General features: G+C 49.6%; 1 protein-coding gene across 2 annotated transcripts; it reads left to right on the top strand.

The window, feature by feature from the left end:
• The first annotated feature begins 453 nt into the window (after positions 1–453).
• Positions 454–23,211, top strand: COPS7B (COP9 signalosome subunit 7B). Of its 2 annotated transcripts, XM_064286552.1 has the most exons (8): positions 1,271–3,892; positions 6,372–6,447; positions 8,715–8,803; positions 10,934–11,136; positions 13,194–13,299; positions 18,406–18,444; positions 21,163–21,176; positions 21,973–23,211. In XM_064286552.1, exons 1-8 carry the CDS (start codon positions 3,731–3,733, stop codon positions 22,187–22,189), a joined length of 906 nt encoding a protein of 301 aa, XP_064142622.1. In that variant the 5' UTR covers positions 1,271–3,730; the 3' UTR covers positions 22,190–23,211. The 2 variants fall into 2 exon arrangements, with proteins under 2 accessions (XP_003417961.1, XP_064142622.1); XM_003417913.4 differs by lacking the exons at positions 18,406–18,444; positions 21,163–21,176 and adding an exon at positions 454–574 and having other exon boundaries at positions 3,715–3,892.
• Positions 23,212–23,547: the final 336 nt, after the last annotated feature.

Below are 23,547 nucleotides of genomic sequence, written 5' to 3'. Positions count from 1 at the left end.
AGGTTGTGTCACCTGCATCTCGCCCCAGGTTGTGAATGCGTCTCCAATTCTGATGCCGCGTTCTTCCTCATAATGTTAAAGTTAGTAATAATACCTGGTACACGGAAAAAAAGCTCAATAAAGGGTAGTTGTTATTCGGTGTACCCAGGGGTGGCCGCAGTCGCCACAGGGCGCGCCTGAGGGGTAAAGCGCAGCCAGAGGGGTGGATTTGGAGCCCAGGATGGTGATACCGTGGTTTGGGCCCCAGGCGCACCTAGACCGCACTTCTCTCCTTGGGTCCGTCGCCACCCTCCTCTCCGACCCGTTCCCGTGCTCCAGCCCTGCTCTGCCCCCTTCCCCGGACCCGGCCCTTCAGAAGGACGGAGGCTGCGATCGCGGTGGGGGGGCGGGGAACCTTGTGTGGGCGGAACTCGAGTGCAGCGGAGGGAGGCTTCCGGGGGAGCGGCACAGGCAACGGGTCGGCGGAGGTAGAAAAGCGCCGGACGCCGGGCCGACCATGGACGCTTGACAACCTGCGGGCAGGCGCCGAGAGGCCGAGCGAGCGACCGAGAGGACGGAGAGGCGGCGCGGACAGGTAGGAGCCGGCGAGAGGGTGGGCCGCGCGGAGGGCGGCGCTCCGGGCCCGGCCGGGCCGTCCTCGCTCGCGCTGGCCCCGGGGAAGCCCGCGCCGCCCCGCCCCCGCCGGGGGAGCACGCCCCGCCGCCCCTCCCTCGGCGCCCGCGGGCCTGCTCGGAGCGCCCCGCAGGCCTGCAGTCGGCCGGGCCCGCGACCCCCGACGCCCGCTGCCTGCCAGCGTGACGGCCCCGGTCTCGCCGCCCCGGCCCCCTCGGGCCCCCGGTCGGGAAGACAGCGGGGACCGCCGCCCGCGCACCTGCCCGCCCGCGCAGGCGTGGCCCCTAGGCCGGGGTCCCCGGGGGCCCGAGGCCTGTGCCCACCGTTCCCAGCTCTCCACCCTGTCTGTCTGCTCCCGCTCGCCCGCCTGGAAGGGGTTCTCCTCCCGCCTCGCCAGGCGTCAGCTCCCGCCTCCCCCTTCTCCCCTCTGCCCTCTCCTCCCTTCCCCTCTCCCCCCCTGCTCTCTGCCCTCTCCTCCCTTCCCCTCTGCCCTCTCCTCTCTTCCCCTCTGCCCTCTCCTCCCTTCCCCTCTGCCCTCTCCTCTCTTCCCCTCTGCCCTCTCCTCCCTTCCCCTCTGCCCTCTCCTCCCTTCCCCTCTCCCCCCTGCTCTCTGCCCTCTACTCCCTTCCCCTCTCCCCCCTGCTCTCTGCCCTCTCCTCTCTTCCCCTCTGCCCTCTCCTCCCTTCCCCTCTCCCCCCTGCTCTCTGCCCTCTCCTCTCTCCTCCCTTCCCCTCTGCCCTCCTCCCTTCCCCTCTGCCCTCCTCCCTTCCCCTCTGCCCTCTCCTCCCTTCCCCTCTGCCCTCTCCTCCCTTCCCCTCTGCCCTCTCCTCCCTTCCCCTCTCCCCTCCTCCCTTCCCCTCTGCCCTCTCCTCCCTTCCCCTCTCCTCTCTCCTCCCTTCCCCTCTGCCCTCCTCCCTTCCCCTCTGCCCTCTCCTCCCTTCCCCTCTGCCCTCTCCTCCCTTCCCCTCTGCCCTCTCCTCCCTTCCCCTCTCCCCTCCTCCCTTCCCCTCTCCCCTCTCCTCCCTTCCCCTCTGCCCTCTCCTCCCTTCCCCTCTCCCCTCTCCTCACTTCCCCTCTCCCCCCTGCCCTCTGCCCTTCTTCCGCAGAGCCCTTTGTGCCTTAGCGCTTCACTTTCTCTCTTCCTGACAAGACCCTCTTAGGTGAGGTGACACACTCGTTTCTTTAGTCCTTAAGAGGACCGCCACTCTCTGTGCCAATTTCCACAGAAAACTTGGTTTCTCTTGCACCCAACTACCCTTTGAGTTGTCTGCCTCACTTTGCTACACCCTTTCTCCTTAATTTTGCCCCGCTGCTCTTTACAGGGAAACCCTGGTGGCTTAGTGGCTTAGTGATATGGCTACTAACCAAAAGGTTGGCAGTTTGAACCCACCAGGCGCTCCTTGGAAACTCTATGGTGGGGTTCTACTCTGTCCTATAGGGTCCCTGAGTCGGAATCAATTTGATGACAACAGGTTTGGGTTTGGTTTGGACTTTCCGGCCCCAGTGCCTCCTGTTCTCACAGGGGTGATGGTTTCTTCTGACACAGGACTCGTGGGGGCTAGGTATACAGTGGTGCCCATGTATACACGGCATGTAGCTGGATTACACAGTTGAGGGGCCTCCCTGCACCTCATGTCTTCAGGATGGCAACACAAGATCTTCACTGTTTTCTCAACGTCTTTTTATTGCTTTCCCAAGGTTTCGTACAAGTTCTAAAGTCACGTTTGGTCAAATGTCGCGTATAGATCAGGAGGAGGCCACATAGAGGGATTTTCCTCATGGAGTCACGTGGCATGTACTTTTTTAGTTTGAATATGTTGCTGTTTATCTTCCAGAGTGATTTTTCTCCCTCTCCTCCTGCTGCAATGCCGTCTTTCCTGAGCTGAGACATCGCTCTTGTCTGCGTTTTGTGTTGCTCTCTTATCTGTCTCCGGCTGCAGTTGCCATTTTGATGACACCTTGGGAGATGCACCTGATTGCTTTTCTTGCTGCATGTGACTCTGCTGGGGCCGGGCTGCGTCTTCTGCCTTAGCCAGAGTCTGTCAGCGAGTGGGTACAAAACAGCCGCCGAGAAACTCCTCTGTGCGCCTTGGGTTCTGGTCAGGTGTGAGGCGTTAGGAAGTACTGCCTCGGGGAGAGAAGCAGAGGGATGAAGAGGCTTTTACTAAGTGAGTTTCAAACTTAGTAAAAGAGGATGAGGACAAGATCCCGTTATCTCCAGGTTGAACCCCAGCCATCTAGCAAAGGCATCGCATCTGGACTCAGCTGTTTGCTCTTTATGGACACTATCAGTTATTCTGGTATCTGACCCAACAGTAAATAAGTATAGACTTCACAAAGGAAAGTAAAAATGGCGTGGGAGCAGTGTCTGACCTTCAACCCCACAAGGTGGAAGGAGGACCAAGATCGACAGCACAAGGCTGACCCCCATGAGGTGGAGGCCAGACAAGCCCCGTTTCCACCATCTTTACTAATTCTGACACCAGCTGTCCCTCACACAGCACTCTCTACTTCTCTGCTGGGTTCAATAATTCGTTGCAACAGCCCCACAGAACTCACAGACCATACTCAAGATTATAGTGTTATTAGGGAAGTAACAGTTACAATTCAGGCTCGGGAACACTCACGGATATAGTTCTTCCGTCAGGATAGCCTCTTCCCAGCCCAGCTTTTAGGCACACCTCTCCCTGGGCCTAGGCCTCTGCCCAGAGGCGCTCAGCTTTCTCTCTCCATGGGCTGGGAAGCCTGCCACACCGTCTCCTGCTGCCGGGTATTTCCTGCCACCTCTTCTCACCGTCTTCAGGGTTAGAGCTTTCTCTCTCTGTCTCCTGCTTTCAGGAACTTCTCAGCGCATGAATCCTGGGTCCAAAGGATGCACTCTCTGTTCCTGGCTGTCTGTCCTTGGTGGCGATAGGATTCCTCTCTTTGCTCTGGAATTGGCTCTCTTTTAAGGCGGAACTAACCAATCCCCTTGGTAGGCTACAATTACCCTGTCACACAGTCCCACCCAGTCACTTGGGTGGGAGTTACAAGACCATGGCTGGAAAGGCTACACGCAAAAGTAATTAATCCACCGCACTAATACACTTTTCTTTTGGACAGATCTCAAGGCCAGAGAATGGCAGGTGAACAGAAACCCTCAAGTAACCTCCTGGAACAGTTTATTTTACTAGCCAAAGGTACCAGTGGCTCAGCCCTTACTGCTCTCATAAGCCAAGTCTTGGAGGCGCCTGGAGTGTATGTCTTTGGAGAACTGCTGGAGCTGGCTAACGTGCAGGAGGTGAGACCGTTTCCAGACGCTTCGTCTTCTTTCTTCTGAGCCTTCCTGTGATTCTTCGGGGTTCCAGGGAGTTTCAGTTGAGGAAGCACTGGGGACCTGTGAGGTACCCTGGTGAGGGAGGGCTTGGAATTGGTGGGGCAGGGGAGGAAAGGGAGGATGATCTCCTGGGCTCCTCCTGTTCACTGTTTTCATCTGAACTTAGGGTGAGATTAGACTGGGTTGCTAATAATCAGAAAGATAGAGGAAAAAACAAATGGAAACTGATAAATTAGAAAAGTAGTGCTATAAGCATGGGCTGATGTGTAATAGAGGAAATTTCAAGCATTCTTCGAGATAAAAAGCTCCAATGCAAATAGAGAGAAGAAAGATTGGCTGGGTCCGTAAATAGCAGAAAATGATTGCTATTGCAAATAAGGTGGGCATGAATGGAGAATGTATTATTCCAATGAAAGGAGGCAGTGTTGAACTGAAGTAGACGTGTTACAAAGATTGTTGTTGTTAGGTGTTGTCGAGTCAGTTCAGACTCATAGCAACCCAGTGTACAACAGAATGAAGCGCTGCCTGGTCCTGCTGCAGCCTCACAATCATGGCTGTGTTTCAGCCCATTGTTGCAGCCACTGTGTCAGTCCATCTTGTTGAGGGGTTTCCTCTTTTTCACTGACCCTCTCCCTTACCATGTATGATGTCCTTCTCCAGGGACTGGTCTCTCCTGATAACATGTCCAGAGTATGTGAGATGAAGTCTTGCCATCCTTGCGTCTAAGGAGCATTCTGGTGTATGTCGTCCAAGACAGATTTGTTCGTCCTTCTGGCAGTCTGTGGTGTTTCTTCACTAATACCACAATTCAAAGGCATTGGGTCTTCTTCAGTATGACAAGATATGACACAAAAAGCTGGGAAATAGTTCTTTTTGATTTCTTTGCTTGTTTGGTTTGTTGTTGTCAGTAAGATCTCGGGTATCTAGGTTTTGTTATTGTGCCTTAAAAATGAGAAGGCCTGTTGAAGAATGACCAGATGGAGCGAAAAAGATGGAAAGCACCCTATGCTTTTCAACCTCTGCTTCCTGCTTTGGACACTTTTATTTTTTAATTGTAATGTTTGTTTTATTTAACATTTGTCTAGAGTGTAAGCTCTGTGAGGGTAAAGTCTTTTGTGTTCACCATTGTTTCCTCAGAGCTTAATGTATAGCCTGACACAGTAGGCTTTTAGTAAAAATGTAATTTACTAGAGATGAAAAATGAACCCTATGAGGAAAACCTAAGAGAATTGCGTTCCTTTTTCAACAGAAGAGATGGCCGGGGGAGATTTGTTTCCTTCAGGTTCATGAAAAGGTTGAATAAATATGCCAAGTGGTTGTTTTGTATCTGTGGAAGATTCGGCTAAGAAAAGATGGATGAAAAGTCAAGCCATAAAGACCTTACTGATTTAGGCCGGGGGGAGAAGTTTAGAGTTTCTCCTCTAGAAGAAAACGGACAGTCTGTTGCGGCTGGTTTTGTAATCCTCTGCCTGAGAGCTGGGGATGAGGCTTGATGGTCTTTATGAGATCACCTCCAGCTCTGATTTGGGGACCTCAGGAGGTTTCCCGTAACCTGAGAAGGTAGACTGGGTGTTAGGGTACCCCACTAAGCCTGCTTAGCAAGTCACTTTTTCTCTCCCCATAGTTTATTTTTTTCATATGTGAACTAATTGTCTTTCGGTGGTCTGAAATTATAGATGCAGTTCTTGGAGCCCCTTTTTGAAAGGTGGCTGAGATTGAGTGGTATTGCTATTGGTGTCTTCAGAGCACCACTCGGGTGTTCTTGTCTAGACTTTACTGAGTGTGGTAAACTGGAGGAGTAATAGGGTACGTTTGTGAATAAAAGGAACACCCAGTCAAGAGCAGTTCCAGGCAGAGCGGTGGGTCTTTTGTTTTTCTCCTGCCGATGGGTCTTTGCCATCAGCATTGGTGAGGCGTAAGTAATTGTACTGAAAATTTTTATTTGGGCAAGCATGATACCCTGGTTTCTTGTCCCAGCCTGGCTTTTCTGTGGCAACTTAAACTATGCTAATCTGTCCCAGGTTCCATAGTCCATGTGTCTTGAAACTTGGAGCCAACCCTAAGCTTTCTCAGTTTCACTGGACGGTGGCTGGTTCTATTGTGGCCTAGCAGCCCCAGCGTTCACTCGAGTGGCCGGGGAATCCTGAGAAAACCTGAGCTGCTTCCAGTGCTTAACGCTTTATGTATGTGTGTGATAAAAGCGATTACTTAGGCATCTGATGCTGAGTGTGAAACACATCTTCCTGAGGAAGGACAACGAACTTTGGGGCCTTAATAATCTTATTTTTCCCACAGTCAGAGTTGGAAGGGACCTCAGGGGCCAGCTACTCACACAGGACAGGAAAATACAGCCATGGCATCTTTCGTACATGGTCACTCCTCTGTTTGAACACTTACAATGGTTGATAGTTTGGTCTGTGGTGAACTTTTTTTTCCTCCTCAGCTCGCAGAAGGAGCTAATGCTGCTTATTTGCAGCTGCTGAACCTGTTTGCCTATGGAACATACCCAGATTACATAGGTGAGTTGGTTAAGATCCTTCGAAAGACTAAAGTATGTTGGTGTGTTCGAATGTGTTCCCTCCATAGGATCACTGAGGTTTGGGATATCAAGCATGGGGTGGGAACTGCTTGGCTTGGCTGCTTCCTGCTTTGCTAGGGTGTGTAGGTGACCTCACACAGTGCGTTCCCCTTCTCATCTTTTACTTCCCTGTGGGTAAAATGGGGGCTATGTGTATGCTCATCCACATATAACGGGTTGCCATCGAGTCTATCCTGACTCATGGCGACCCTGTGGGACAGAGCTGGAACTGCCCCATAGGATTTCCAAGTCTGTGTAACCTGGAAGTCCATGTAACTGCCAAATTATGGGAGCAGACTGCCACATCTACAAGTAGTCTTTATTTTCCTGTTGACATTCTTGAGGACTGGTGTTTGTAGAACACTCAGACTGTTGTGAGATATCAGAAAACCCACCTGTGAAATATTTAGACATTTTAAATATTATCCAAATAATATCCCCATATTGAAAAAAATTTGGAAAATAGAAAAAGTCACTCATAGTTGCACCACCCTTGAGCTGCTGTCAGCATTATGGTGCTGGTCTTTTCCCTCCTTAGGCTTGTGTTTTCTGCCACAGAGGTGCCGTTTGATTCTGCATGCAATTTTATTTCTAGCCCTTTTCACTTATTTCATAAGCATTTATCCATATTCTAAGTCTTTGTAGTCATTTTTAACATTCCATAATCTGTTTGCCCCAGTCTCATTAGTAGGGCATCTGAGTCATTTTAAATTCGAATCTTAAGTATCAGGAATGAGGTGCTTGCATGTCCAAACTGTAACTTACTTTCTCCCAAACCATTTTGTTCCTGGGTTCCCTGGTTTATTTTAGTGCTATGATAATAGCTGACACTCAAGGCCTTCCCTACCATACCCCTGACTCTCCCTTCTTTCTCACTGGTCACTTCTACTTACCCTGCTGCTCTCAGACTGCACAGTTGGCTGCTTCCTGGTACACCCCATTTTTCCTCACCTTTGAGCTGTTCCAGTATGAGTGTGTTCACTGTCTCCATCCTCGCTTATTACAGAGGCAGCATGGCATGGACTCTGGACCCGGGCTGCCTGTGCTTAAAGCCTGGCTCCACTTCCACTAGTTCTATGTCCTTCGGCGTACCTTCGCTTCCTCACCTGTAAAATGGTGATAGTGATATGGGTCTTTAATCCCTTAACTGCACTCTTTGAGGCGAGCTGTTTCAGAATCTAGACTTTGGGAGCTTTAAAAAGGTACTCTGATGCCTTTTTATGCAGCACTTCAGAGGATTGTGGCAGCACCTGGAGTCAAACATATTCATAATTTTGCAGCAAAACAGATGATTATTCCCACAAACGGGTTTAAAAACCTGCCTCAGTTCAGGTCAGGAATTGCTACCAAATGAATGTTGGCACCATGCTTTAAAAAAAATCAGCTTGGATTCAGCTTTTTGGATTTCAGAATATAGGCTAAGGGTTGAGGACATTTGGAATCTATTTTGTGGTGGTGTAAGGATTAACTGGATGTGTGTCTGTGTGTCTGCACTAAGTGTTACCTGCGGCTGCTGCCATATATTGTTGTTATTACCTGCGGCTGCTGTTATTGTTAAATTTTACCCATCCATCAGGGCTCATCTCAGACTCCATCTTCTCCATGAAGCCTTTTCTTTTCCTCTCCTGCACCTTCCCAATGAGATTGTTGTCACTCATTCTCTCCTAGTAGTTTGCACCTTTCTTCTGGTAGTTCTGCCTTTCGTTTGTAGCTATCGAGATACCTGATGTAAAACTGGGGCCAAGTCAAGGCCAGTAAGCTGCACACCTCCAGGCGGCTGGTACGTTTGGATTGGGCAGCACAGCAGCCCAGCAAGGACCATCGACTCATCCTTGATTCCCCAAACCACTTAAGACAGGGCATGGCACATGACGGGCTCAGCAAAGGCGGTTTGAACTTAATCGAATATCATGAGGGGCGCAGCTAGTCCTCCATGAAGCTAATTGTCAAATCATCTTATTCGTTCACGTGCCTGGTGAGACTGAACCCCTTGTGTGTAGAGACTGAGTCCTTTCTTCTTTCAAGCACATTGTCTTCCAAAGAAGACAGGAGGTGCTCGCTGAAACTCTGCCCCGTGAATAAATAAATGCAGACTCATTACAGTGATTCAGAGGTAGATTTGGTTTGGGGAGCCTGTGAGTTCATTCCACAAAAGAAATACTAATTTCCTTTTGTGTCTTGATTTCTGTGGTGGGTGGGACTGAGCAGCCAACAAGGAGAGCCTGCCAGAACTGAGCACAGCTCAGCAGAACAAGCTGAAGCATCTCACCATCGTGAGCTTGGCCTCCAGGATGAAGGTACAGTCCCCAACCCTGTCCTGTCTTCCTCCTCACGCTGAGCCAGGCAATCTCAGTGGCACCAACGAGGGAGCTCCCAGCTACATGCAGTAGAGTCACATCATAAACATACAGTTCGCTTGGCAAAGGAAGAAAGAGAGAAAGTAACAATTAAAATAGTGCAGGCAATTACTCACTCCCATTTAGGAAAAGTCCGCCCAGCAGTGATTATGACTCAGTCAGTCTCCGTCCTGGCATGCCCTGTCGCATTGTGTGGTGGGAGCATTTTGCCATGCAAAAGGGAGACGGGTGCTTAAAGGTGTGTATGTTTCAAACAGCACAGCATCTCAAGGCAGGTTTCCACTTCCTCTGTTGCTCAGTGAGTGTGCCAGTGCTGGTGGGAAACCTCGCCGCGTTGGACTTGCTGAGAGTCGCTTTCCTGACGTGAGAATGGTCTGGTGCATTCCTTGACAGAGGCCTTTTGCTGTAAGCTAAGTGTGCCAGACTGAATCGCCACCACGTTCCTAAGCTGTGCTTAGTAGCCGCAGCTGACAGGCCAGGGGACACAAGAAAACAGGACGCCAAAAGGTCCACAGCCCCCAGCAAGCCTGGTGTACAGTTTAACTCTCCGCACAATTTTGTCGTCTGTTCCTCTCTCTCTCTCTCTCTCTCTCTCTAGCTCTCTCCCTTTCTGTTTCTCTCTGACTGTCTTTCTCTCACACACGTTCCCCTCCTGTTCAGTGCTGGGGTGCCTGACAGGAGGGCTGTATCTAGTGAGGATCCTGGTCCCGTGGCTCAGAGCCTTTTTCTGGGCTGAGAAGTAGCCTTTTAATATGCTGCCTTCCTCTGAGATTTTCAAAAGTAACTAGTCTAGTCGTGCTTTTTGTCCTACTTGTTAACTTTAGACCCTTGCCTCCTGTAAGACACCGTAGCACCATACCTGAGCCCTTTGCCCCAGCCCACTGAGCGGAAGCTGAGTTGCAGCCGGCCCCTCACAGTCACCATCAAAGAAGAGCCTGGTTCAGTTTGTTTATAGGTGATTTTGGTTCTCCGCCCAACCCCAGCCTAAGTTGCTAAGTTTCATGGGGTTATGCCTTTGAAAAAGTCGGCGTTCTGCATTTCCCTCCCGTGATAGAGCTTGAGAGATGGGTATTTGTTCTTGGGCTGCCATTTCAGTTGCTGCAGACATTTTACCTGCTCTCATCATAGATTTCTGGCTCTCAGCCTGGCATTTCAGGCAAGAGGCCCATTTTGTTAGGAATTGAGGACTGACCTTTTTTCTTATCCTGATCCATGCACTTCTCAGGTGTAGCAAAGAGTAGGAGTGACTTTGTCCGCTCATGTCTGCAGTGTGTCATTGTCAGCCCACTTACCACCCATGGATTTCAGGCCTTCAGCCATAGAAAGCCCTTCCAGGATGCTTGCTGTTACCCTCTTCTCTGCACACATGTTCCTCCTGTCTGTTTCTGTAGATTTGATTGCTGTGTTAATTTCCCAACTAGTAGTAATGGGTCAGAGGACTTGCAGAACACTGGGTATTTAGATATCCTGTTGTCATGAAGTCACGCGGAATGGTGGTACAGCCCAATATAGAACATGTTGTTGAGGTCCCCAATTGACAGTGACTGCAGGGCTCTGAGAAAACAAATGAAAACTTCAGGGGGACCTCAGTGGTCCCCACTGGCCACCTGTAGGTGGATGCACTGGCTGGTGTGTTTTTTGTTTGCCCTCTGCTGGGCCAGCAGCCAGTTCTCTCCACGGCCTGGGATTGGAGGCTGGTAATGATCTGGCATCTGATGCAGACCCTGCAAGCTTTCGGAAGGTGGCAGAGTGGCACGTACTGAGCATTTCCCTTTTTCTCCTTTGGGAGGAGCCTTTTGGATTCTGAGTGTACTCCAGGGTATGAAAGCTGAAGCCTGGGCGAAGCCCAGGAGGCAAAGAGTCTAGGAGAGCACATTCTTAGATGCTGTGGGGCCTTGTTTTGATATTACAGCTCTCACAGCTCATTTACCCATCTTTGCTGACTAATAATTGCCACTAGACTGCATCTCCCCAAGCCCCGAGGCAGCTGTTGCCTGTGTGGGGAAGACCTGCATGTTCTCTCATGCTTGCCAGATGGTTTTTATGACTGTCACGTGGCCTTATCTACAGTGTATCCCCTACTCCGTGCTGCTGAAGGACCTGGAGATGCGGAATCTCCGGGAGCTAGAAGACCTCATCATCGAGGCTGTCTACACTGACATCATCCAGGGCAAGCTGGACCAGCGAAACCAGCTGCTGGAAGTGGATTTCTGCATTGGCCGTGATATCCGCAAGAAGGACATCAACAACATCGTCAAGACCCTGCACGAGTGGTGAGACTGAAAGAAGAGGGGCCCCTCTCTTCAGGGAGGAGACTCTCTAGCCTGTCTCCTGGCCCTCTGCTTGGGGCAGTGTGTTCTCCAGGTGGGACCTGCCCTTGCTGTGGGCTTGGAGTGGGTCTGAGGGTTGCCTGGGAGCTGGGAGCCTTCGGACGGACGGAAGTCAGAGAGTGGGGCTGCGTTTGTGCCTGCAGCTGTGTGGAGCGGTGCTTGTCTCAGGCCTCCTTGTAAAGTTGTCTTCTCTGCAGCTGGGGGCCATTTAGTCACGGGCTGTAAAGTGCTCAGGATTAGCAGCTGGAGCCCCTGGAACCTGGCTCTGTGACCCCCATCCTGTGCCTTCCTGCTCAGGAAGTCAGTGTTTGTGAGTCTCTGGATAAGAGAACCCATGTTCAGAGTCAGGGACATACTTGGGCTGGTGGTTGTAAAACATTGTGGGGGAAGGGCTTTGTCTGATTTGGAGGAACTGCTCTGAACTCACACAGAATATTCAAGACTATATTCAGGTAGACGAAAACAATTGGGACATTAGCTTATACTTTATTCTAATGGAATCTGATGTTTGCAGGTGCTGTTACACTCTCTGCAAGGATCTGTTGTGGGGTTATTTAAATGATTTGGGGCTTATGAAGCCAAATGGGCTTAGTTGGTGAAGCGGTTTGGGCTGCATTCTGAGGCCAGGCCGGGGTCAGGGTATAATTGGAGTTGAGGAGAACACGTTCCCCTGCAGGCACACGGTGCGCTGGCGGTCACGAGGCAGAGCAGGCAGGCCTGTGCAGAGAGGGCAGAAACTGTTTGCTCTGAGACAAACGGAATCTCTGGGCTTATCCCCAGAAGGCCTGTCCAGTGGTAACTGGCCCAGGGTTGCTGCCTGAGGTCCCTCACTTCAGCTTCTCCTGGAGCCCTGGGCATGTGCTGTCTGCCCCCTCCCCCACCCACGTTCTGCCCAACCTGTGGCCCTGAATGCCTTCCTTGTACAGCAAGAACTTTGAAAAGATTTTAAAGCTATTAAATCAGAATAAAAGGGAAATAAACTTAGAAAATCCCCAAACACAGAAGCGGTCTGGCAAACAAAATCTAGGTTCTCATCCCACCGAAGTTGCTGTCCTGTTCATTTTTGAGATGGCTGACAGAATTCTGCATGTCCGTCATTTGGTTTCCTATATTCCAGCCTCTAGCGTGTTTCCACCTGGTGGTACCATGATAACACCCATCCCAGGGTATTTACTAGTAAAAAAAAAAAAAAAAAAGTAGAGAGTCCTAAATCCGGTGTGTAGGGGTTAGGGTTAAATTTGAAACAGACTGGTTCCTAGACAGGGGCTGCAGATACAGCAATGTGTTCTCAACTACTGAACCTTAAGTGGGGGTATGTGGGTGTTCTTCGTACTATTCTTTCACGTTGTTTCTTTTTTTTAATGTTTTAAATTTTTCCAAAATAAAAAGTGGGTAAATTGAAAGAACAAGGAGGGGGTGGCAATTAGGAATTAACTTCTGAGGAAAGGGGCATTCCCTGAATCAGGGAACTAACTTCTGAGGAAAGGGGCAGCCTCTGAATCAGGGAACTAACTCCTGAGGAAAGGGGCAGCCTCTGAATCAGAGAACTAACTTCTGAGGAAAGGGGCAGCCTCTGAATCAGGGCGCTTTTAGAAAGTGACTTTTCTGAAGACAGAAGTGATTGATCAGTGCTACCGGTGAAGTCTCCAATTCCTTGAATCTCACGTTCTGTAAAAATCAATGCCTACGGGATGTGAAGGTTGGAAATTTAGCCGTATTCTAAGAAATCACCCCAGATCCATGCTACCTCTTCCCATTTGCTCTGTGTTAACGTGTTCAGAAATTCCTGTCTCTTGGAAGGCGTGGAGGGGCAAGAGCCCTGGCAGAGGGAGTGGGAAAATGGAAGCCCAGGAGCGTGCTGGGGAGGGGTGTCCTGAGCTGGGAGAGCGCTGGCACGGGGGTGAGAACAGGAGTCTAGGAGGGTGCGAGGAGAGGAGTTCTGAGCTGGGAGAGCACTGTCAGGCCCTCCTGCGGCTCAGGACTGCTCGTCTCCTTGGTAGGTGTGATGGCTGTGAAGCAGTTCTGCTGGGCATCGAGCAGCAAGTACTGAGAGCCAACCAGTACAAAGAGAACCACAACCGCACACAGCAGCAGGTGGAGACAGAGGTAAGGGGGGGAGCCGTGCCTTTTGCCTGGTTCTGGGAGTCTTGGGGCAAATGAAGCAGGCATTCACCAAACAGGCACTGGGCTGGGTGCTGGGACAGAGACAAGTGAGAAGCGGTGCCTGCTCTCAGTAGTCTCCACCTCCTTTGTGATCCCTGATCAGCAGAGTCGTCCGGCATGGAGTGCAGAGACTGGTGTGATTCCTCAGTCCACGTGCATTTTGCAGCTGTCAAGCCAAAGAAGATGAGTTTGGGGATGGATCTTAATAGAAGGATGGTGCTTACCAGGCGGGGGCGGGGGCTTACAGATCCTGCATGGTTCTGTTTGCTCAGCTCTGTGCTTGGGGCATCGCGTTGTATTTTCTTCTTCTTTAAACTGTACACATATATTACAAACATTTTTATGCACGATATGTTTCATAAAAAGAAAAAAGGAAGGGAAAGAAAATCAGTGAATGAGAGTGTACCAGTGGGGTTTTAGTGACACTGCTTGTTTAGGACCCTTTTACAGCCATCCCCAGGCCTCTTGGACACAGGTGCCAGCCTTCGTTTGTGTGTGAGCATGCGCCTGTATGCCGGTGGCCTGAATGCCTGTGAGTGACCTCACAGCTTGGCTGGAGCCCTTAAAGGCCAAAATGTTGGCATTGGGAGGAAGTCCTTTTCTAGTGTGAACAGGTCTTGAAGTATTAATGAGTTTTAAAAGCCAGGTGTCTAAGAATATGGGAGAGTGGGGCCCAGGATTACAGCTAACAAACATGAGACGTAAGTAAACTTGCCTGTTGAAAGGGGGGTTGTGGAATTTGGAGATTTCCCCTACTGTGTTACGTGTACTTCTTGGAAATACAGCCTGTGCCTTATCTTGTTTGTAAGTCCAGCTCCTTGCCCTGTGCCTGGCCCGTGGTAGGTACTCAAGTGTTTGTTGAAGTGAGCATTTCTGACACACCATACGAATGTGCCAGTGGGCTGCTGAAGTGTGCTTCTCACGGGTGAGAGCTGGCTTATTTGACTACACGTGCGTACGTACAGGTCTGCGTGGATTACCTATGTTGTGGGTTCTTAATCCATAGTCTGTTTCTAATCCTGCTTCTAGTGGGAAGTGTGAACTGCATTTAATTTAACATTAGCCAAAGACAAACCCTGTTAGGAAAATCAGCCGGATTGTGGCTGTTATCAATGGTGAGTGGTACTAATTTTAGAATTTTGAAGTGTTTGAGCTTATTTTCATGATGAATGGCATCTGGCAAAAGAAAGGATGTGAGCAGCGCTTCTTTGAACACTTGGCTAATGTTTGGGGCACACCCACTACTCATAAAATAGTGTGGAGTCTCTCAGTCACGAACAGAAACAAAGGGGAGCCAGCACAAGAGGATTTCTCACTGGACCGTTGTTGGGAGACATGGCTCTCTCTGCCAGTAGAACCTGATTCTGCCACCAGGTGGCAGTGTTGTTGGGAGACACGGCTCTCCCTGCCGGTAGAACCTGATTCTGCCACCAGGTGGCAGTGTTGTTGGGAGACACGGCTCTCCCTGCCGGTAGAACCTGATTCTGCCACCAGGTGGCAGTGTTGTTGGGAGACACGGCTCTCCCTGCCGGTAGAACCTGATGCTGCCACCAGGTGGCAGTGTTGTTGGGAGACACGGCTCTCCCTGCCGGTAGAACCTGATTCTGCCACCAGGTGGCAGTGTTGTTGGGAGACACGGCTCTCCCTGCCGGTAGAACCTGATGCTGCCACAGGTGGCAGTGTTGTTGGGAGACACGGCTCTCCCTGCCGGTAGAACCTGATGCTGCCACAGGTGGCAGTGTTGTTGGGAGACACGGCTCTCCCTGCCGGTAGAACCTGATGCTGCCACAGGTGGCAGTGTTGTTGGGAGACACGGCTCTCCCTGCCGGTAGAACCTGATGCTGCCACAGGTGGCAGTGTTGTTGGGAGACACGGCTCTCCCTGCCGGTAGAACCTGATGCTGCCACAGGTGGCAGTGTTGTTGGGAGACACGGCTCTCCCTGCCGGTAGAACCTGATGCTGCCACAGGTGGCAGTGTTGTTGGGAGACACGGCTCTCCCTGCCGGTAGAACCTGATGCTGCCACAGGTGGCAGTGTTGTTGGGAGACACGGCTCTCCCTGCCGGTAGAACCTGATGCTGCCACAGGTGGCAGTGTTGTTGGGAGACACGGCTCTCCCTGCCGGTAGAACCTGATGCTGCCACAGGTGGCAGTGTTGTTGGGAGACACGGCTCTCCCTGCCGGTAGAACCTGATGCTGCCACCAGGTGGCAGTGTTGTTGGGAGACATGGCTCTCTCTGCCGGTAGAACCTGATGCTGCCACAGGTGGCAGTGTTGTTGGGAGACACGGCTCTCCCTGCCGGTAGAACCTGATGCTGCCACCAGGTGGCAGTGTTGTTGGGAGACACGGCTCTCCCTGCCGGTAGAACCTGATTCTGCCACCAGGTGGCAGTAAGAATTGGATTACTGAGTTTGAGAGAAAGAAGTCTGAGGAAAAGGCCAAGGCCACCTCTGCCGGCAATTGAAAGCAACGTATTGATTTAATAACCTGAATTAATAAATTAATAAGTCAATGTATTGATTTAATAATCTTCTCGAATATCTGGAACAAACCAGTGTGGGAAGAGGGAGAGAGTAGTCAAAGCCTAGAGCCTTATCAGGTTTTCCATTCAGTAAATGTGTGATCTGGCTGATGGTCCCCAGCTTGAGGCACGTAGAAGGGACTCACAGCATTTGTTGACTTGAAATCACATCTCCAAAGAACAAAGGTAATTTCATCATACTCTGCTCGGATTTATGCGTCTGTTCCCTTGACCTTGCTCCGTAAGCCTTTTTCTCAGCAGTTAGTGATCTTTTCTTGATTTGTCCTTGAGTTAGGTTGCTTGTTCTCAGAGGAAAAGCTTGCCTTTTTCCCCCTGAATCTTACAATAACAGGTTTTTTTCTGATGAGTTGCAGCTTCAAGAGCCTTTCCTCTTACTGAAGTCAGCCCTGTCACAAAGTGCCTAAAAACACCCTCTCCTACCAGCTATCTACAGAAGCAACACGTATTAATTAGTTCCAACCCGAGGATAGCTGAAAGAAATCCACCAGCAATGTTATGAGCTGTTGTATTACCTCCAAAGGGAGGTAATGGTTCGTTGGAGCATCGTAAAGCATCTCATACAGAATTTATTTTTGGAGTTTGTGTTTCTTTGTATTTGAATGTGCCTACGTCTGATGTGCCGTGTAACCTTAATATTAGTTATCAGTATATAACTATTGCTACGTTTACAAAACTGGCTATGTTCTAGTCATGTAGGGAATAAAGCAAAATTGGACAGAATAAGCTCCGTTTTCCATTATGTAGAAGATCCCCCAGGAGTTGAGTTAGTGACAAAACTCAGGCCTTGTTGGCGGTTATAGTGCATCAGAAGTGGGCCTCCTCATGCCTCCTGGAGAGTTGTTGTAGCTCCCAGTTCTCTTTTTCTTTGTAGCACTTTTCCAACTGTGGGCTCTACTTCCTATTGTCTACCTTTGCTTTGTCCCACAACTGAATGAACTTTTCCTGTCCCAGGAAGCTCTTCTCTCTCCTTTTGCCTGAATATTTAAGGTTTTAATAGAGCCAGGCTGCATTTTTGCCAGTAGGTGCAATCCCATTTGAAAGGAGCTCATGGTTTGAAGAGCTTGACAGACTGCATCATCTGGAGGTAAATGGATGAGGGCATAAGCCAGGCCACTAGAGGAGGGAAAACGGAAAGGACCAGGGACATTGAGACCAAAGAAGACAAGCCTGTGGGGATAATACTTGTCATCAGTTGAACGGCAGCTCTGTGGAAGAGGAATTAGACTTTTCAAGATTGTTTCATGAGGCTGAACCAGACTCAACTGATGGAGCTCCTGGGGAGGCCAGTCTTGGGTCTTGGGAGGAGGCGTCAACAGTTAGACCTGCTAGTCTGTTGGAAGAAGCTCGTTGGCACTTGAGATCCCATTTGACTGTGAGAGTGTGTCGTGGGCTCAGCAGTTGCTTTTGTGAGGTCTGTGTGGTTGAAATGCAAATGATAGAGCTGACTTGAACGAGGTATATGTGTAATAAAACCCCAGTGTAAGGATGTGTCACTTCCCCCTACCCAGCCAATTCTTTGTGGAAGATAAAGGACCTCACTTCTTAGGCTAAGAGGTACTTGCCCAAGAAGCCCTCTTTTCTTCTGTGGGTTGTTTATATTTTGCCTCAGAGTGGTAGTGACTGTGGAGGACCTAACATTTGTCAGTAGTCTTACTGGAGAAGCCAGACCTGTGCACTTGACTCAGCAGGACACACAGCGGCATGTGAGGGGACCCACTAGTGAGAGCTGTCTACCCCAGGCCCGTCTGGGTTGAGGGGAGGGCAGGTCTGTGGCGCCAAGTAGTCAAAGAAGGGTTTGTGGAGAGGTGCTTGACTGCAGAGCTGGCTAGGTGAGCCGCAGACCAGCCCAGACTAGGGGGATAGAGCACCTTAGAGGCCAAAGGCAGAAATGAAATGACTGCTTCAGAGTGCGTGGGAGAGACCAGCACAACGTGAGTGGAGGCGTGTGTTGAAGAGTAGGGAAGGAAGGTACAGGATCTTGAATGGTGTTTTAGAAATGGAGAAAGAACCAAGGTTTTTCTTGAGGAAAGTCTCATTTCTTTTTCTCATACACCAGGGTCACCAAACACCCCCAAAAGTAGCTTATTTCCATAAGAGAAAACTGCTTGAACAGGTAAATGGGCATTTAAATGGAGTGGGGGTTGTTTGTGCTTTTCCCCACTTACCTGTCAGAAGTTTTTTTTTAAAATAATTTTTATTGAGCTTTAAGTGAATGTTTAAAAATTGAGTCAGTTCCTGTCAGAAGCTTTTGACAGGATTCTGTGTCAAAAACTTGAGTAGCCGAGAGATGAGCTTGCTGCATCGTCACGGTGCTGTGATGGCGTAGACAGGAACAGAGGGTGTCCTCCTGTGCACGTGCTGGCTCCTCACCCCAGCCCGCCGCCACCCCACCCTCGCTCGGCTGTGTAAGAGCATGACATTAGAAGGGTTGAATTGTGTGTGGAGGGGGGAGCATATATAGGAGAAGCAGAAAGGGGTCAGTCGAGCCAGCTGGTTGCTTTGTTGAGAGGCTGACGAGGGAGCGCTGTCTCGTGAATTTGGCGAGTGTGCCGCAGAGTCTGGGTCTTAGGCTGCCAGGGCAGGAACTCCCCTTCGCCTCAGCCACAGATGCTCTGATGCCAAAGCTCACCCATGCCCACTATAAAAATCGAAATGGTGGTGCTTAATATTCTCACAGGCTTGTACCTATTTTTTTCCATGAAAACAGAATCATTATTTGCGGATTGAGTACATTTCTTTTCCCTCACTCGTCTGTTGTTGTTGGTGCTGTCGAGCCAGTTCTGCCTCACAGCAACCCTATGTGACAAGGGAGAACCGCCCCGTAGGGTTTCCTAGGCTGTAAGCGTTACAGGAGCAGATGGCCAGGGCTTTCTTCCATGGAGCCACTGAGTGGGTTCGAACCGCTGACCTTTTGGTTAGCAGCTGAGTTCTTAACTATCGTGCCACCAGAACTCCTTCCTTACTGACGTAGTGGTTGTAGAACTGGGTCATTGGATCTAAGACACACTAACTGAGGCAGTCAGTCTAGAACACTGTTGACGGTAGAAGCTGGTTGTTCAGTAACAATGACTGCACAAAGAAATGAGGAAGGAATGGTGTTTATCAACCAGGCTGAAACTAAGGAAATGATAACTTTTTGTTTATTGCTAATAAAGCAGTTCTACCCAGTGGGAGGGGAAATCATTTGCTTGGAAAGACACCATTTTTGGAAATAAAGGCGTTGTAACGCAAACTTGTCAGTTTTGTAATGTTTTATTTATGTAAAATTTTGTCAGCTTCTAGAGAAACCTCAAAACAAATTCTCTCAGGCAGTGCGTCGCAAGTACTAAAATAAGAGGCATGTGGCTTGGTTTTTCTTTCATTTTCTTAGTGCCTGTTTTTAAGGTGCAGGATATTTTTAACACGTTTCAAGTCAGAGGTAACTGACATGCCAGGAAATAAACTTAAGTTGTCCTGTTATTTCTTATTAAGATTTTAAGTAATTTTCCTCAGAATCTTAGAAAGCATATCACACTGGAGAAGCCTTGGAATGTTAATTTATGAAGCAGTGGTAACTGAGAAATTACATTTCTTAATCTGTCCTCCAAGGCCATCAAAATATGCCTTGAAGTAAAACAAACAGGAACAAGGATCTCATTTATAAGAGAGGGTGGTAAGCTGTCCACTTGCTCCAAATTCTACACTTACCAGCTCACCAGGTAGCCCTGCTGTCAAGACAAGTGGAAGCAGTGGATAGCAGTGAGCCGTTGCTTGGTCTGGCAGGACCCTGGCTCACCCTGAGCTGACTGGTAGACTGCCCTTCCCATTGGCCGTGCATGGCTTCCTGTCCTCTTAGCTCTTGTTTCCACAACGTTACAATGCTGAATGTACTTAAAGCAGTTCGAGGGTGTAGCTCAAAACTAAAACCACCTATAGTCTAATCGAGGTTCACTCTGCAGATGAAAAATCTCCCGTAGGAGCCTGGTTTTTTGTCTCCCTCTCATAGCTGCGTTTCATCTCTGCGTTCGGGCTCTCTTTTACTGTAGCTCCTGATATCCTGGCTGTTCAGAACTTTTCACCCTGACCACTCCCTTCTTGCTCTGTAGAAAACCGTCCCTCCTGCTTCGTAGAGAACACAGAAGCATCTAACAGGGAAGCCCTGAGCTTTCTCCCCAACAAAACACCTGACTCTGCACCCACCCTTCTCTTCTCTAATGATGAAAAAAGGGCTAATATTTATAATTTGCCCGAGAACTCTTCCTCTGAACTAGTTGAAGAGCAAAGGTATAAAAGATCCATTAGAGCAGGTGTTGGGCCATGTGCGTATGAACAACAGAGGAGTTCACAGTTGGTGGAAGTGCACAGTTGGTAAAGCCGTTTTTTAGAAGACAAGCTAGCAGTATTTATTAAAATGTAACAGGTACGTACTTTTTGATCTGGGAAGCTCACGTCTGGGAATATGCCCTCCACAGATATTCAGGAAAGTAAGCAAAGGTAAACATACAAGGACTAGCACCGTCTATAAGTAAAACTCTGAAAACAAACCGGGAACTAATTCAAAAATTGTGGACCATCCCTAATAGACTAGAACGTCGGTGTTACAGAGGGTATGAGATCTGACATGGAAAAAATGCTCAGGAGTTTAAATATTTTTGAACCCCTGCTTTGTTAAGTGAAAAAATATGCTGCAAAACAGTTGTGTGATAGCATTTTGCCAGTTCTTTTGCTACGTTTTCTTCATTTACACTTGGTTTGCTGAAGTTCGTCCTCTAGTGGTTTACTCAAAAGGGCTCCTGAACCTGTATCCCAAAGTTCTTGTGAAAATATTTGTGGTTCTCTACATGAACAACAGCCGAGTATAGAATTCTTGAGCTCATTGTTTTTCTAAGAACATCTTAAGAGGGGCTTCAAACTGGTCTGAAACGGTTCAGGAATAGTTCAGTGATTGCCAGTGTAAACAAGGGCAGCATACACGTTGCACAGCACCATATCTGTTGCCTGTGGATCTTGACCTGGATGGGAAACAAACAGTGATGCCCAGCTCAAAGATGGCACCTGACTTTGCTGCTTTGAATGCGTGTTGCTCCCCATAGTCCTGTCAATAATCCAGTCTCCTGAATCAGGCTCCTGAGACTTTTGGGATCCGTGAGGAAGATTGGATTATTGGCATCACTGTGGAGAGCATGGTCGCCTGCCGTCTGAGCAGTGTGTTGATTAAGGTTGTGTGTCACCTTCTGTTGTATAATGATGTAGTCATCCTCTATGATGTGATCTGATGTGATAAGGGGAGTTTTCCTTGGTGGTGTGGCCCGCATCCTCTATATGGATGTTCTGGCAAAGCTTGCTTGCTCTGGATCCTGCCTCTGGCTCATCATCATCTAACCTCCAGTTCTTGGGACTTGAGCTAGCAGCTTGCTGTATTCCCTGCCAGTCTTGGGATTCATCAGCCTCCGTAGCCTGTGAACTAGTGTCCTGCCTTCTGGCCTGCTGATCGTGGGTTTTTCAGCCCCTGTAACCATGTGAGTCAGGAGAAGCCTGTAGCCTGACGCCTGACCCACAGACTTGGGACTTGTCAGCCTCTACAGTCGTGTGATCTGTTTCCTTGAGATATCTCTCTCTTTATACGTGTGTACAGTTCATTGGTTTTGCTTCTCTGGATAACCCAGCCTAAGACAAGCAGTTTGTTTCCTACTTCGGTCAAAATCTGTGGGCAACAGATTTGGTTGCTACGCAGTGCATTTGCTGCCTTTGTTTACGATGGCAGTTACTGAACTGTTCCTGAACTGTTGTGGACCGGTTTGAAGCCCTGATTTTAAGCATTGCTTTCTTTTACCTTTCGTGTTCTATCTCTTTGCCAAATAGTCTACTTTGTTTATTCTCTTTTCAGCCAAGAAAGCATTAGTTCCATCTTTTTTTACTTAACTCATTTCCACCTGTCTTCAGGAATAGCCCTGCTTGCTTCTCCTCCTCAGGTCACTGAAGAAAATTCTAGGTTTTCTTACAGAGGTGGCGGCTTCTCTGTGTGGTTCTCATCATAGTAGGAACAAGTGTTGGTGCTTCCAGGCTGAACACACTCATTCTGTTTCCTCTTCCAGGTTACCAACATCAAGAAGACACTCAAAGCCACTGCGTCCTCTTCAGCTCAGGAGATGGAGCAACAGTTGGCTGAACGGGAGTGTCCCCCTCATGCTGAGCAGAGGCAGCCCACCAAGAAGATGTCTAAAGTCAAAGGTCTGGTCTCTAGCCGCCACTAGGGCTGGCTGGGGCAGCTGGCACTCACCAGGCCTGGGTCAGGTGGGGAAGGGACACTGAGGGCCTATTTCCTCCCCTCTCTACCTTCAGTGAGTTCCAGACCTGCCCGTGCCCTCACCAGCGCCTCCCCCCTGTTGGTACTGTTTCAGAAACACCATGACTCCTTTCCCTTCCCCACTTCCTCATTTCCCTCTTTGTTCCCTTCAGACTCAGGGGCTCCACTGATGCCATCCTGCAGGGTCAGACACTGCCCAGCTTCCCTTGAGGAGGTTCTTACCTCTGTTCAAGGGTTTGCTCCCTCCAAGTTTCCCTTTTGCTCCATGCAGTGGTCATGTCATTTTGCCAGGCTGGTCCTAAGCTGGAGGCAGCTTTACCTGGCCTACAGGGATGACTGAAGGTGGCCTCTCTGATGAGGAGGGAGGTGGGCCTTTTCCAGCTCCATGTACCACAGAACCCACAATGGTGCAGGCCATCTCTAGCCAGGTATCAAATGCTTTGTGTCCCTTTTCCTGCCTCACCCCTGGTTGGCAGCTCTGATTCAGGCCATGGAGGGATGTGACGCTGGGCTATGTTTACTAAACCTGCGGGTTTGCAGCCTCTTAAGCCCAGCTCCAGTCTCATTAGTTGGGAGTGCTGGTCTGACTAACCTCTGGTATCTGAGCACAAACAGAGGGTGCTGTGGGTCTGCTGAGTGGCAGAAGTGGTTTCTTCCAGCTTGATGTTCTCTGCTGGCCGCTCTTCCTGCTGCCTGTGACTACAGACTTGTTTTCGGTGTGCAGGCCCCAGTAGCACATGGGGCCATCTGCCAGCATGAGCTCTTACCAGACCTGTGACCTCCCAGCTGTGCCAGCGGTGGGCACGGTGGTGCCGAGGCCCCTCTGTCTGGCGAAGGACCTGTTGCTGCTTCTGTCTCTTCTTTCTGCCCCTCCTTGGCTGGTGACCCAGAGCCCTCTGATGATGGCACTCTCCTGGCAAGAGAAAAGGACTTGACTAGCCTTTCTGAACTTGAACAGTTGCAGGTTATATTTTAATTTTTTTTGTACAGGTTCTGATTCTAATACATTTCAATGTGCGTTTTTTTCCCCCGCGTGTCAGTATTTGTTACAGACCAATCGCCGAGGCTTTTTCACCTGGCTGGAGGGTGGTGGTGTGCGTGCGTGTGTGTGCGTGTGTGTGGGCACGTGTGTGTGTGTGTTGTTTTGAAAGCGGAAGTGGAGGTCCTGGACTGCTATTAAAGTTCAATGAGGAAAAAGCACATTTTAGAATGAAAAATAAAAGCGTAGATTTAATGTACGTGATTGTGGAGCGTGAGATTGCACAGCTGCCGGATTTGAAGCATTGGGATAAGGGGGATTCAGGAAAGTGTGGTTATTACAGTGCCATGTGAAAACGGACTTCTCCTTTTACTGAAATATCCG

The sequence above is a fragment of the Loxodonta africana genome, chromosome 6, assembly GCF_030014295.1.
Source record: "Loxodonta africana isolate mLoxAfr1 chromosome 6, mLoxAfr1.hap2, whole genome shotgun sequence".
Taxonomy (NCBI): domain Eukaryota; kingdom Metazoa; phylum Chordata; class Mammalia; order Proboscidea; family Elephantidae; genus Loxodonta; species Loxodonta africana.
Note: the sequence above shows the minus strand (reverse complement) of the source record. Positions and strands in the feature narration are given on the sequence as shown.

Excerpts from the sequence above, each read along its gene's own strand:
- COPS7B (XM_064286552.1), top strand. The coding sequence starts at position 3,731 with ATGGCAGGTGAACAGAAACCCTCAAGTAACCTCCTGGAACAGTTTATT. Across the intron at positions 3,893-6,371 it reads AGCTGGCTAACGTGCAGGAG|CTCGCAGAAGGAGCTAATGC; the intron begins GTGAGACCGTTT and ends TTTCCTCCTCAG. Across the intron at positions 13,300-18,405 it reads AGCAGCAGGTGGAGACAGAG|AGGCTGACGAGGGAGCGCTG; the intron begins GTAAGGGGGGGA and ends TGCTTTGTTGAG.